This window comes from Cygnus atratus, chromosome 14 (genome assembly GCF_013377495.2).
Source record: "Cygnus atratus isolate AKBS03 ecotype Queensland, Australia chromosome 14, CAtr_DNAZoo_HiC_assembly, whole genome shotgun sequence".
Taxonomy (NCBI): Eukaryota; Metazoa; Chordata; class Aves; order Anseriformes; family Anatidae; genus Cygnus; species Cygnus atratus.
The window spans coordinates 4,875,871-4,890,335 of record NC_066375.1 but is presented as its reverse complement, the minus strand read 5'-3'; the positions used below and the strand labels follow the sequence as shown (position 1 = coordinate 4,890,335).

At 48.8% G+C, this 14,465-nt stretch overlaps 1 protein-coding gene across 1 annotated transcript in view; it reads left to right on the top strand.

Annotated features, from left to right (window-relative positions):
* COL23A1 (collagen type XXIII alpha 1 chain) overlaps positions 1 to 14,465 on the top strand; it is a 175,946-nt gene that overhangs the window by 129,756 nt on the left and 31,725 nt on the right. The window contains exons 4-5 of the mRNA XM_035560637.2: positions 1,419 to 1,426; positions 5,045 to 5,071. Of these exons, the coding sequence (XP_035416530.1) occupies positions 1,419 to 1,426; positions 5,045 to 5,071 (35 nt within the window). The remainder of the gene's footprint in view (positions 1 to 1,418; positions 1,427 to 5,044; positions 5,072 to 14,465) is intronic.

Genomic DNA, 14,465 nt, shown 5'->3' with positions numbered 1-14,465 from the left:
TTCCTGGCCGATTCTTATTTGAGACTTAGTTTTTAGTTTTCTACAAAAGGGCTTTTGTGGGTAGCTTGGCATATAAGGGAGTTAATAAATCAGGTTTATGATTCTCAGTTAATAAATTGGCCGAGATCCATTGACTTCTGTATTCACAAGAAATTAAACCAAAGAAAGCACGCTAATAGCCCGTGTGAATTTTAGCACTGAAACTTGGCTGGCCCTGGGTAGGGGGCAGATCTGGAAGTTGTTGCCTCCTCTCTGTGCCCCCCGTGCTCTTGGCTGCATGCAGAGCTGGCCACGTTAAGCTGAGAAACACGGGTTACTGGGCTGATTTTTGGCAGCAGGCTCTGCCCGTTGTTCCCTGGTCCCAGTCTTAATTCTCAGGCTTTCAGGGGGTTTCTCATTTAGCTTTTCAACATACGATTTTTTTAAACAAGCTTTAAAAACATTGAATATGTGTTAGCCTGAAACGCGCTTCTCGTTGTATGTTATAGAATAATACGCGACGAAGAAAGCTGTTTTTTCCTCCGTTTTAATTTTTCCCACATTTTTTTCTTTTTTAATTGTGATTTGTTTCTGGTTTGGATCAGACAGGAAATGGAGCATGAAGGAGCCCAAATCGGAGAGCTTTAGGATGCCTCACAAACGGGAGTGAAACATGGCTTGCATTAGGCCGGGGGCTCAGCGCTCACCTCCGGGTAGCGCCGAGCGGGGCGAGCGCTGGGAAAGCTGCAGGAATCAGTCTGGCACGTGGCAGGGACCCCTGCCCTGCAGGGGAACGCAAATTTTTGTTATTTATTACTGTTTATTAACTGCTGCTAACCACAGCTTCAGGCTGTGATGCTGGTACACGCAAACCTACTGTAGAAGGTGTTTTTTTCCCCCTGGATTTAACGCATCGTGCATCGGCCGCTCAGCTGGCTCTGAGCACGGCAAAGCCCCCAGGCAGGATGCACAGAGCATCCTGCACATGCAGGAGCTTGGTGTTGTGACATGCTTTGAGGTCGGGGGCCTGAATGACAGTGACATTTGGGATCTGTGCATCACTCTGGACTCGAGGGCAGCCGTAGCAACATCCTCACCAGGTGCTCTGTGGTTGCACGTGGTGCTCTGGGTGCTGAATGCAAGCAATGCCTCATGAAGTGCCCAGGGCCTCGCACGGGGCAGAGAAGGGAGTCGCGCTGGGAAAAGGGTGTAGGAACGGGGTCTTACGGCTGCTGTAAGTGCTGCCCTGCCACCAGCGGGTGAGACGGTCCCGCACGGGAGCGGGCGGGTGGCGTTGAGTGCGTCCAGAAAGTCATCGCGTTGGGACTGAACCGAGAAGTACTGCGACTTCCTGATTTTTCCCCTATTATGTGCTTTTGTTGTAGATTATACTTCATAATTAAGTGACTCTTTTCTTTGTTTTTCTTTTTGTTTTCCAGGACCTGCAGTAAGTATCGTGGATTTTACTGTTGGATCAACAAAGTTAAGGCTGCCCCTTCCCCCTCCCCTTCCTTTCTGTGTCGTTGCAAAAGCACAGCATTTTTTGGTAGAGGTGTGTCTAGCAGCACAATTGGTACCAGATGCTGCTGTATTTTTTTCACAATTGTAGACAAATGGTGTGGGGGGAGTTTTTAAATGTTTAACTTGCTGCCCTCAGGGACTTCCAGTAATTTTAAACCAAGCAAATATTCAGTAAAGAGTTTTCTCTGTAAAGCGTCTTTACTCAGCTTCCATTTAGCTGAACGAGTGCTGTACTAATATTTTAACGTTTTGGTGGGATTTTTAGTCCTAAAGCTCTGTCTCGCTTTTCTTATCTGTTGCGTTTCCATCGCTTAGTATGGGTTTGGTAGGCTCGCAAAGGGAGCTGGAGGGAAAGACGTAGCTCGCTTGCTTCTCTTTGAAGTCTTGGGGAGAGTAACGAGCATTCCTCCCAGTGCGACCAGAAAATTTATGGGGAATTTGTTGTTTGAAGGGGTAATAGTTGAAAATGTGTCAACTCCTCTTTCCAAATGTTCAGACGTGCCTTGCGCTGTGCCACCACCACATCCAAATCTGATGTTCTCCCGCTGCTTTTGGAGCGAGAATACAGCGTTTCGCTTGGGCCCTCTGAGCTTCTGAGGGATTTTTAAAGAGAATTTATGGGCGTTAGGTGCTTCTGTTTTCCTTCTACCTTTCTTCCCCCAAAGCCGGAGGAGAAGGAGAGGTTGCAGGCTGTTGGCAGCCGCGTGTTCCCTTGTTCACCGTTGCATTAACAGAGATGTTTCTTCACGTCACTCTTCTTATAGAGCCTCACTGGGTTAAAACAGGATTGTTTCAGGAAAAAAAAAAGTTTTCTAAGTATTCCTGGGCTAATTAATTTCCAGCTCTGTACATCTGTTTAGAGGCCAAAAGCTGACAGGGAAATGCATGTGGAGCACAGGGGCTGTCACAGCGCCATGGCTGTGCTTCTCCTGGGATGGACGCCGCCACCGGTGGGGTTAGTTCATGGCTGTTAGCCCTTGGAAATTTTGCTTCTATTTCAAGTTTATTTTTTTTAGCCCAAAGAGGGAGTTGAGCTAAATTATTATTTGGCCAGGTTTTGAAGAAGCAAATCAGGGAAATTTAAGACTTAATGGCTTGGACTTGACCGTTCTTTGAGATCTGAACACATTTGCACTAAAAGTTGTGCCCAGCACTAGCAATAAATCCAAGATACTGACTGGCTCGAGAAACGCAAACAAACGAATTTTCCCTGTTAGTTTGTGTTCCAAAACTTAGTCTGTCAATGAATTAATTTTCCTGTAAATATTCTGTAATTAAAAACTGCAACAGAGCCTTTCTACCCACACAATAAAAATGACTCCGTGGGTTTGTGAAATGTTGGTTCTGGGGGCATTCACGGGGCAAGCACCATCCGAAGGGGAATGGGGTAAAGTCCTGCAGCCGCGTGCTGCTGGGGGGCATTTCGGGTGTTGGGGCCGGGCCCTGCGCTGCTTCTGCGGGGTGGTGGTGTCATTCCTCTCTGCAGCTCACGCAATTCGACTTAATTTGAAAAGTATTTTTAATTTCTTGCTCAGTGGCAGGTTACAAATGAAGAGGATATAGGCTATTCAAATCTCCGTATATATACTTATATATATATATGTATGTCTTTGAAGGGACTTCCCATAAATTACTTTGGCTATTTAAAATGGGTTTATTTAACCATTTCAGCTCTACTCCTGCTGTTATTAGGGGCTGTTATCAGCCCACACACGGCTAACTGTGTTACGCTTCTTCACGTGTGCTCTGCTCACTTCTGGTGTATGCGGCGTAGGCAACATATGGCGCACTCCTAATTTTTCTTTGTCTCTCCTTGGTTTCGTTTCCTGGTTCCCACGGCACGATTGAATTGCAAAGGGAGCGCAGGGGAGATTTAACACAAACAAGACATTTTTCTCTCCCCTTGCCCTTCTTTAAGAGACAACTCCTGTTTTAGTTCATTTACAAAAATAATAATAATCCTGCATTTTTAGTTTAAGTAGTATTTGCCAGGGACTTCTTTAAACATAATATATAATAAAAGTCCTAGAACCCACAGAACCACAATATTATTTTATTTCAACAGTAGTGCATTTGACTCTATTAGTTTCTTCTGTTTCTTGATTTTGGCCATAAGGAGTTGATTACATCTTACATGTACGGCATCACACGCTGCTAAAACTGTATCCTTAATTCCGTTGTTCCCTGGTAGCAGTTGTTCTGGTATTTCATTTTGGCTGTCATAAGCTAGCTGTGTATATGAAATTATTAGAATTTGTGGTGCAGGATTTGTGGCTGTGGGATGATTGATCATCCTGTCTGTGAGTGAGGGGTATTCTGCTGCGATGTGCTATAAAACCTCTGTTTCAGAGGGTATTAAAATCACATGCTGGGTTTCAATTTCTACAATTGAAGGATAGACTTACCACATAGTGTAATTAAACATTTACAGTCCCAGATATTAACAGACACTTTATGTATTAGCATGCTGACTGGGGAGCTCACCAGCGAGAGAGTTACAAGTGTTTCCTATTTGTGTGTGTGCTCCAGTGCCATACGTCTCCATAAAAATCTCGCTGTATGTTTTATCCCAAGACTGTGATTTGTTAAATAGGTGGTTGTTGAAGTCAGTGTTGTTTCTGGATGAATCAATAATGCTGCAGGAGGCATTCAGAGCTTCGGGGCACTTAGCAAGAAGCGAGAACCACCGTACCGCGTAGGAGCCAGCTGCCAGAGCTGCTCATGCCATAAGAAATGGATGAATCTCCCTGCGTATCTGCAGCATGCTGACATAACCTATGTTTATAGTAGCATATGACACTGCTGTACCAGACACAAGCTTTACTGCCTACTTGTGTACCAGCTAATGCTTAACAGCTCCTTCCCGGATATCTGCCTTACGTCTGGCTTGCAGCAGGCTCTCTGCAGCCCCATGCAGTGCCGCCAGCGTAGCTCCTGGTGTGTTTACAGCAGCTTGAGCTGTAAATGCCTTTGGGAACCCTCTGAGGGGAGAAGAAAAGGCGAAATACCCTGGGTGGGTTGTATTTTTCTCTGCTGATCTTGCAGGTGTTGTTAATGACTTACGGTCTCTCCCCGGAGCATCCTCTTCTTTCTGCTTCATTGCAAACAGAAGTGAGGTTTAGCTGGGAGAGCCTCATCCTCGAGGAAATGAATTGGTCTGAGAGGGGGAAACCTGCACTGGACCAGGTGCTGCAGCAGGAGTTTAACACTCAGCAGTCAGCAGTGAAACCTCTCCCCAACGTGTGGGATGGAGCTATGGGTGCACTGCCAGGATCTGGCCGATTGCTGGGGCAGCGGGGTTGGGTGCGAGTTGGCGAAACCCTCGGTAAGTAGCCAAAGTGAAGCGCAAGGTCAAAGTCTGGGGAAATGGGCTGTAGGCGTGACCTTTTTGAGAGGAAAACTGCCCTGAGAGGTTCCTCTGGAGGGAGTTCAGCCCTGGGGCCAGCTGGGGAGCTGATGACCCCGATCCTACCTGCTGCAATGTGCTGTCGTGCTGCTACGGGTGCATTGACTGACTTGTTATCTCGCTTGTTCCCCACCACAGGGGCAGTCAGGACGCGATGGTTATCCGGTAACTCTGCTATTCCTTTTATTTTTATTCTCTTTTAATCTGCGCTCTGTGATCCTATCTGACTTTTCCATGACACTTGATTTTCTTTGTGTGTCTTGATCTTTTTTTTGCCTTCTTTCCTCCCTCTTCATCGGTGATAGCCCTTTGAGAAGTTCAGCCCTAAAACTCGGGAACCTATGCAATATTCTCCAGTAATGGTTACACGGATGAAAGGCTTGAACTCTTTCATGGTATTTCATGTTTTTTCAGTGGCGATGAATTTCACAGTAGGTTGGGGCCCCACCGACTGTTTGTGAGAGAAGCAGCTTGGTGTAAGGGGCTGGAGGAGAAGCCATATGGAGGTCAGGAAGGGGGGGGGACACGGGGCTCTGTCTCCCCCAGCAGCACCAGCCCGCACCAGGGGGCTCACCGTGCCCGTGGGGCCTTGGCAGAGCAAGGAGGGCTCAAAAACGCACAAGCAGCTTGCTGGGAGCTGAGTTTAAGCGGGGAGACCTTGCTTCAATCGGACCATTTAATAGCAGTTTAAGGGTGGCTTCATGCTCTTGCAGGATGTGGCTAGCCACTGATGGATGAGCAGTGCTCTTGACCGGAGGTAGGTTTGCCTCCTTCTTCTCTGTGTTGGTGATATTCCAGCAAAGCTTGTGCCTGTGGTTGGGTCGTGGAGCTCTGAAAATCAGAAATGCTGAGATGAAATAGCGATTTTTCCCTAGGACAGAGCATGCGCCCCAGCCTGTCCTGGTGGGTGGCCCCAGCTCTGTGCTGAGTCCAGGTCCCGGTGAGGGATTGTGCTGCTGCTCCAGCTCTCCTGGATGGTGCTGAGGGCTGACAGGGACCTCCAGCTCTGCCGCCACACGTGCACTAGGAAAACAGCTTTAACATTGCTAAAAGATTTGTCCACTCACCCCCTCTCTCCTTGCTCCCTGGGACCTGCAGTCCAGACAAGCTCAGATGCTGGTTTTATTCCTGGCTGTGCAGAACTGTGTGAGCCCAGCCCAGCAAACAGTGAGTTACTGCACCTGCGTGCCTGTGGCTGCACTAAGTAGCTTTATCTAATAAGGAGGTGATAATAATTGCATTTCCAAAGCAATACATATACCTGAATGGCGAAACTCAGCATAAAGCAGACTTCAGAGTCTAATTCAGCAAAAGCATATGGAGAGACTTTATTACATCCAGTCGCTTAGTCAAACTGATTTAATTAGTTCCCTTCAGGCTGATCAAATAAACTCTGAGCAGGTAAAAATTCAGCAGATGGATTTGGTCCTCATCCCAGCTGTGGTTGCCTCCGTTAAAGAGGTCAGGGCTGGCGGAGAGGGGTGAGCAGGGCTCCAAAGCTCAGCCTGCGCTGCAGGGGTGATGCTCTGGATGTCCTCTTGGGAGAGCACTGCGTGTGGGTGGGCGCTGCCTGGGGTGGAGCTGGGCACTGGCACGTCTGGAGGTGTCTCTAATGTGGCAAACCTCAACCCAGTCCTGTGAGCGGATGCAGGGATGTTGTGCGTTGTTGCACGCATTTCCTGATCGTTCCTAAAATTTCCCTCCTTCCGTGCTTTCTGCAGTTCCTTACCAAAATTGCGTAAAACTTGAACTGTGAGCAAATGCAGAAGTAAAGTGGAAATTAAATGGTGTTTGGGATCAGAGATGGATGTGGTAACGCTTCCACCTCCTGGGTAGCAGCGCTTTGATTTTCTTTGTGAGCTGCTGGTGTTTAAGCGAGTTGAAAATAATTGAAGCTTTACTCGGATGAAGTGAATCAGAGCTCTAGAGACAGGCCCGAAGACAAAATAGCATTCATAAGATGCTTTTAATCTTTTGATAGTTAACATCGTAAGGGGAGGGGTATGGGCCCTAAAATTAAACTTTACTGCAGAAACAATTTCTACTTTATGAGCTCTGTAGGTTCGTTATTGTTTTATAAACCCCAGAGAACTGGTTTCTATTTTTAGGGTTACGGCATGCCCTACTGTTACTGCAGTAGCAGACCTGGGTTTGTTGATTTTTTCCAGTCTTGTTCATCTCAGTTTTGAAATCCTGTTGAACGTGGATCACAACATGTCTAGTGTAGCTTTGTGTGGACCGAGGGATGCACAGGTCTGTCTTCTCCCTTTCTCCCCCCAGTTTCAGCCAAATTTGACAGGAGACTGTGGGGGTTAGTTTACTGTGAACTTCTGATATTGGGGCAGGTTAAGGGAAAGTGAGCATTTTTGATGACTGGTGACAAGGCATGAACTTGCGCTGCTGTACGTGTGCCTCTGCTCTACCAAATGCTTAGAGGGTGCTGCGGATTGCGCTGGGAGTCTTTCTGTTTCTTGTCTGAAAGCTGTGATTCTGCCTTCTGTCAGCTCCCTTCCCCGCTCAGGTCTGCAGGGTTCAGAGCATCGACGTGTGAAGCCCAGAAGGTGCTCAGCTACCACAGCAACAGGGAGAGCAGGTAGGCTCTTAGATGGTTTGAGCAGGTCTTTTAATCCAGCTGGGCTTTTAGACTCATGTTCAACAGTTAAGCATGTGCCAACAATAACGAGTCTTGCTCTAAATCCCTTCTGGTTTCGAGTATCAGGATCAAGTGAACGAAGTGGAAATAGAGCAGGAGCCCTCTGCAGTTACGGGCTTTAAGTGCAGCAGCTCAGGTTGTTTCTCCCGGTGAGCTGGGGCTCGTTGGCCAGGCACGACCCTGGTCAGGACAAGCCTTTGAGCTGTGTTAGTGCAGCTGCATGGAGGGCACGGGGGCCCTTTTGTCTCTCTGGCCCCGGTGTTCAGTTCCCATCTTGCTCTCCTGTGCTGGATGTCATCGTCACCTGCAGCCACGTGTGGGACATTGCTGGGGCTGGAGCAGGTGACCGCCTGCTGCCGCACAGTCCCTGCTTCCAGGCCTTTCTGGGATGTTCACCTGCAAATTTTGGATCAAGAGGGACAGGGATGTCATTCTTAATAACTTGGATAACTAATATATTTCTTCTCTAAACTCCTGTGACAAAGTCCGCTCTGGGCTGCACAACACAGTGGAGGCTGCACCGTCCCACCACTGGTATGTTCGCAGGGAAGGCAGCAAGGAGGGAACCTGCTACCGTGTTTTGGATAAAAGATGGCACGGCGAGGATGACGTCTCAACCATCTCTGTTCAGAAGGTCCAGAGCGCACACGGGGAAGCTGTGGCTTCTCCAAAATGTAGCCAGTGACTGCAGCACGGGGGGCATTTGTGTACGTGAGAACCCAATGAGCCATTTTCTATCAAGGCTTTAAGAAATGCAGGACCAAGGCAGTGCCACTGCTGCCCTGCCAAGAAATACACAGCGTTTGTGTGCAGGTTGGCCCCAAGCAGGCAGAGTGCTGCGAGGACTGGGTTAGGAGGTGCAGCGGGTGCGGGAATGCACGGTGAGCTGCCCGGTCTCACCGTGGGGGACAGTGGATGGGCCAGCACCATTTTATGAACAGGGCATCGCTGAGCACCTGGCTCAGGGACCTCCCATCAGCTGTGGGGACAGTGCTGGGGCTCTGGTTGTCCCCGCTGTGCGTGCTGTGAGCGGGCACAAGTGGGTGCTGTGTTTTCCCTGCTGCCCTGGAAGCATCGCTGAGCATGGCCGTGGGCAAGACACCAGCTACTGCTGCTCAAACTTCATTGTTTCACTCTGGTGCTCCCCTTGCCAGTATTCTGAAGAGATGACAGCAGCCTTTGGATCAGATTGATGAGCAAAATTTGGCTGACGCTCCCGGTGTTTGCCAAAAGAGTGCCCAGCCCCGAACCGAAGTGCAGCCCCAGAGTTGGATTCAGAGTTTTTGCACAGCTGTGCTGGAGCAGAAGAAAAGCAGATGTGCAGCCGAGATGATGACCAAAATGTGTTTCTTGCTGGGCAGAACGAGGCGCTGGGGCTGTTCCTGGGACTTGCCCCGAGCTGCACTTTCCGGGATGAAGATCCCCCTGAAGCAGCGGTGCGGGTGAGCGGGAGGGTGGCAGCATCAGAGCCGGTGTTGTCCCCACACTGCCCGTGATTTAGTGGCTGAGAGGGAACCCACGTGGCCGAGCAGCTCACCTCGCCGTGCTGCGTGCTCGGCGCGATGGGGACACTGCTCCTCAGAGCTGCGGAGGAGCAGAGGGGGGCTGGCTTTGCAGAGGGCTGGCGCAGGGGTGCTCTCGGCTGCTTACGTTAGCGGCGCGGACAGCCGCATCTGGGGAGGATGGAAAACAGAAAAATGAGGACCAGATGGAAGAGCTGTACTGGAAGGAGGCTTTCCAGCTGACCTTTCGGTGCAGGCGGATCTTCCCATTATGTAGCCGCTTGCTGGAACCAAATAATCCATGGAGGGAAAACACAGTGGCTGGGTGGTGCCTTTAGCTGCCTGCCCTCGTCCCGTTCCCCTGCCCCACGTGGGGATGGTTTTCTCCTTGCCTTCAAACTACTCAGCTGTCCTCCTGCACAGTATTTCTCCTCTTCCCTAGTGAGCTGTTGCATTTGCTGCTCACCAGAAACCGTTTCCTTCCCTCTTCCCATCCACCAGAGAGGCCTTCTGGAGCCCAAGTCTCTGAAGAGTTTCATCTGCCTCTAACTCATCTCTCCCAAAGTCAGTCTCCCACTCTGGCATCCAAACGTGACATCCCGAGTGGAGAGTTGTCACTTAAAGTGGGAAGAAACCAAAGGAACGAAGTTGATTAATGAGGCGAATTACTTCATGTGCATGTCTTCATTAATAAAAAGCAGAGCTGGGAATAGACTTTGCAGAAAAATTGTGATATGAAACAGAGTTGTCTCCTACTTTATATGTTTTCCTTGGAATATTATCATCTATTTTTAGTTGAGCAGAGCGTTATTCATTTGGTTCATCTAGTGTGTGTTTGCCTTTGAATTTTGTAAATCATTTGTGTTGCCTGAAAGAGCCTCAGTGTTGTTCTGCCCATCTCTTGCAAAGGTGGGAGCTCTTCAGGGAGGCAGGGAAGGAAAATGCCTCAAGTTCTGCGTGCTTAGAAGTAAGGCAGCTTCTTACTCAAAATAATTCAGTATTGAGTAACAACATCCTTTTCTAATGACCAATAACTATGCCATGATGAGTCAGTGGAGTTCTGGTAAAGGAGAGCATCTCGTTTTCTGTTTTTTAACGATGTGCTTTGTGATAGGGGCCCTTTGAACCCTCGTTGCATGCTGGCACTGTGCTGGATGGTCTCTGAAAACAACACACTTTGCACTGGTGCACCTTGCAAGGAATAATTGCTCAGTCACAACTGAAATATTCTTGCACAGGGTATTCTCACATATTTATGGTCTACCTCAGGCTAAGGAGCTGGTGGAGCTAAGCAGCTCAGCATCTTCAGAAACTATTTTGGGAGCTCTGTGCAGTGAGCTAAATGCTCAGCTGTTGTGCTTAGAGCTGGAAATCAACTTGTAAGGATGATAAACTCTGGTTTTAATTAATTTTCAAGACAAAAAGTGAAGCCAAATGTTATTTCTGAGCTGATGTCTGAGAGAAGGAGTTGGGGGAGCACACGCAGGAGGGAAGCTGGTTCCTCCACTTGCAAGACCCCAGCGCAGCAGAGCAGCACGGCCCTGGCTTTGGTGGCATCTCCATTCCTGGGCTTCAATTGAATGAGTTTTGGGGTTTCTTCCCTGAGCAATTAAAAACCTCAATTAACAGATAACTCAGCAAGGGAAAGTCCATGTAAGCTGTTTGCGTGACCCATAAATATGCTGTGAACGCAGGCTGGTGTGCAGGAAATGAGGAACACGTGCCAAAGCCAGCTCTTCATGGGAGTTTCTCCATCTTGTTGTGGTCACTTGGAGTTTACCAAAAAGCTCCAAGAGATGGGTTTAGTTGGGTGTGTTGGGAACAGCAGCTTAACCCTTCAGGAGGACTGCCGGGAGCGGGAGACCATGCTATGTAGGGTCGAGTGCGTGGATCTCAGACTTCTCTTGGCTTTTGCAGTAGGCAGATGCTTTCTAGACCATGGGTGGTAGCTCATGTACAGACACAGAGTGCCTGTATGTTGCATGGGTGTTTCGGTTTGTTGTGCATGCACATATTCTAAAAAATAAATAAATAATATCTGACATCATTAGATATTTTCAAAAACTGCATCATGTAATTTGTATCCATCTCCTAAATGGTTGCCATTGTGAAGCTCAGTTTTCTTAGTTTTCTTATGACCTTCATCAAGGTCATAACTGTTGAACTACAATTATTGCCCTTAATTACAGGGTTCAGTCCTGTGTTTGTTCTTGCGAGTGTCTTTATTCATACATATTCAGACTTCAAGGATACTTCTCCCAGTAGGACCCCAAAAGACGGAAGTAACAAACATTCATTTTACAAGGCAAACTTTTTTAGTTTCAGTTTTTTCATTTCATTTTAATATCAGTTTTGTGGCCAATTCACGTAACTATTTGCCTAGCAGGGATAAATTCTTTAAGCAGGGAAAGCACATCCAGTGTGTTCTCCTGTTAGGTCTGTTTACTGGCTCTCTTCTGTGGAGACAACAATGATTTTGCAAAGAACAGCTCTTAAGGCAGCTGTTTATTTTTCTATTGATTTAGAGGTAACTCTTAAACAGGGGAAAGAAAAAAAAAAGTTGCCTTATATCCCACACAGAAGAGGAATTGCAGATGCATTTAGTTATCTTCTGGGCTTCCCATTTCTCTTCCAGCACTTCTGGTCAATCAGAGGAGAGAACCTCGCTAGGCACCAATGACATCTGCAAGGAGGATTTTTCTGCTCCAGTTGCACGGGTGGATTTTTGACACTAAGCACACGTGGCAATTTGGGGATGACTCAAGGTGGCCGCCTGGGCCCCACCTGGTTGGTGCAGGAGGAGGCTTGGTGAGGAACTGGCTGCAAGGACGGGTGGTGGAAGATGTCCTTCGCCACCCGAGTGCCTGGTGGAAGCAGGGCTTTGGTTTCTGGCTTCCTGTACTGTTTTCTCTGGTTCACCACTTTGGGTACGAGTGCATCTGTGTCTGTCTCTGGTATGTTTGGACACAGCCACCTGGTACCGAGGTTTGGCTTGTAGGCAGAAGAAAACTGAGAAAACCCAAGAAGTTTGCTCATCAACCACAAGGGAGAAGTAATCCCAGTACAGCTGGAGAGCTGGGATGGCACTGGCAGGGTAAGAATACGAAGACAGTAAGAGGCTGAAGTGTTTGCTTCAAATGTCAGTATTCCTCCAAAACAATTGCTTCCCAACGTCAAAATTTCATTCCTACCACAGAGGCTGTCTGCTCTCTTAGCTGGACATTGAATGCAAATTAAATGCAAAGTATCCCCAAAACCAATTGGGCACCGAGCGCTTGCGAGAAGCAGTCGCACGGTACACATGGAACTCATTTAAACCTCAGAAATTTGGGGGAAGTCAGGGGACTCTTTCTTCCATAAAAGCACTTTGTTGTTTTGGAAGAGAACCGGTGCCATGTGATGCACAGATGAGCGAACGCTCGCTTGCGAGCTGGCGCTCAGCGCAGATGCGGTGATCTGGCGTGCCTGAGCGCGGGGGAGCAGGAGCTGGCCCTGAGTCGAGGCGCTCGGTCACGGTGGCTCCTTGGTGCCCTGTGTGCTGGGAGGAGGGGATGAGCCCTGGCTCTGCTCTGGCTTTGCTGTGTGTTTGGTCCGAGCAGGCTCACTCGCAAATTGGAGCGAGCGGCCCCAGTGCAGCGGTTTCTCTCCACCCCTTTGGACTGGTCGGCGTTAGTTTTGCTCCCAGGCATTTTTCTTGGGCGTCTTTGAGAAGATGTCTAGCAAAACAATGGGGGAGTTCTGTGAACAGATGGAAGGAGGCTAGTTTTGTGTTTGAGGCAGATACTGAAGGGGAGAAGTCCCTTATCTCCATAACGAACCCCCAATGAATGTTGTTGGCATCTGGGAAGAGAGTTGGGAGCTGTCGTGCTCCAGGAAGCCTACGCTGCTGATGCAACGGAGGGGCTGAGTGGTGGACAGGGTCCGGCTGCCTCCAAAACACCCTCAGAATAGGGTCTGGGCTTGTTTTTATCTTGTTTTCTATTTTTGAAGCATTTCAGAAACCCTCCCAAGCATCAGTGTCCTGTGTGAGGGCGCTGGGATCTCCTTGCAGAGGATGGCTGTGCGGCGGGTGGCTCACGGCCACCGGGTGCCCTGCGTGGCCCAGCCCAGCCTCCAAGGTGGTGGCTCTCTTGTAGAGCCCCACGGTCTGGTTTGCATTATGGGTGAAGTTTTTTAGCAAATTACTGCTCGTTTCTGCTTTGTTTCTATCAAAAAATGGACAGAAGGCTGCCCAGCAGTCTGAGGACAGATTTTATTTTTTGTTTTTTTGGAATAGAGCACAGATTTTGAGGAGTTGGTTTGTTAATACACGCCTGGCCCTTACCAAGCTTGTATCCCTCATGGCACAGCAGGTCTCCTCCTAAAAAAGTAGTTTTTAAGGTTTGCATGCAGTTGTGAACCGGAGGAGAATTTCTATTGGACTATACTGAAGTGGCTTTATTTCATATTAACAAACAGAGTAAATTATTAAGCAAAGATTGTTAATAAGCGTGTTCACATTGACAGAATTTATATATACTATATCTAATATAATACTGTAAAATGTTATATTACGTGCAGTAATATATACTCTATTACTGTGTGAGCACACAGCTATAGACACAAGTGTAGGGCAGTTCCCCCGGCAGCGATCCCATCCCCGTCAGACCATCCCCACCCCGTAATTAACATGAACACCCCCCTGCCTTTAAGGGTCTCAGTGCCTGACTCAGGCAGGCAGCAGCAGGGGCGCTGCCCTGGGCTCAGGCCGGCCTCTTCTGGGGACCCCAAAAAGCCCCCGAGGGACCTGGGCTCACGGCTGTCACCTGCGGTGACGTTGCCGTCGGTGTGTGCACCAGGTAAGTTCTTCACATATGCTGTCGGTAGGGTGTCAGCCACCTCTGTGCATGCATTTAAATGCTGTTGTTTGGGAGAGTAAAGGATTCTCGTGGTGGTGCTGGCAGATGGAGTAGAAACGTGGGAGATGAGTGGCTGGAAAGCTGCCTGGCCGAGAAGGACCTGGGAGTATTGGTTGATAGTCGGCTGAATATGAGCCAGCAGTGTGCTCAGGTGGCCAAGAAGGCCAACAGCATCCTGGCCTGTATAAGAAGCAGTGTGGCCAGCAGGTCTAGGGAAGTGATTGTTCCCCTGTACTCGGCTCTGGTGAGGCCGCACCTTGAGTACTGTGTTCAGTTTTGGGCCCCTCGCTACAAGAAGGACATGGACGTGCTCGAGCGAGTCCAGAGAAGGGCGACCAAGCTGGTGAGGGGTCTGGAGAACAAGTCTTACGAGAAGCGGCTGAGGGAGCTGGGCTTGTTCAGCCTGGAGAAGAGGAGGCTCAGGGGCGACCTTATCGCTCTCTACAGTTACCTTAAAGGAGGCTGTAGTGAGGTGGGGGTTGGTCTGGTCTCCCACGTGCCTGGTG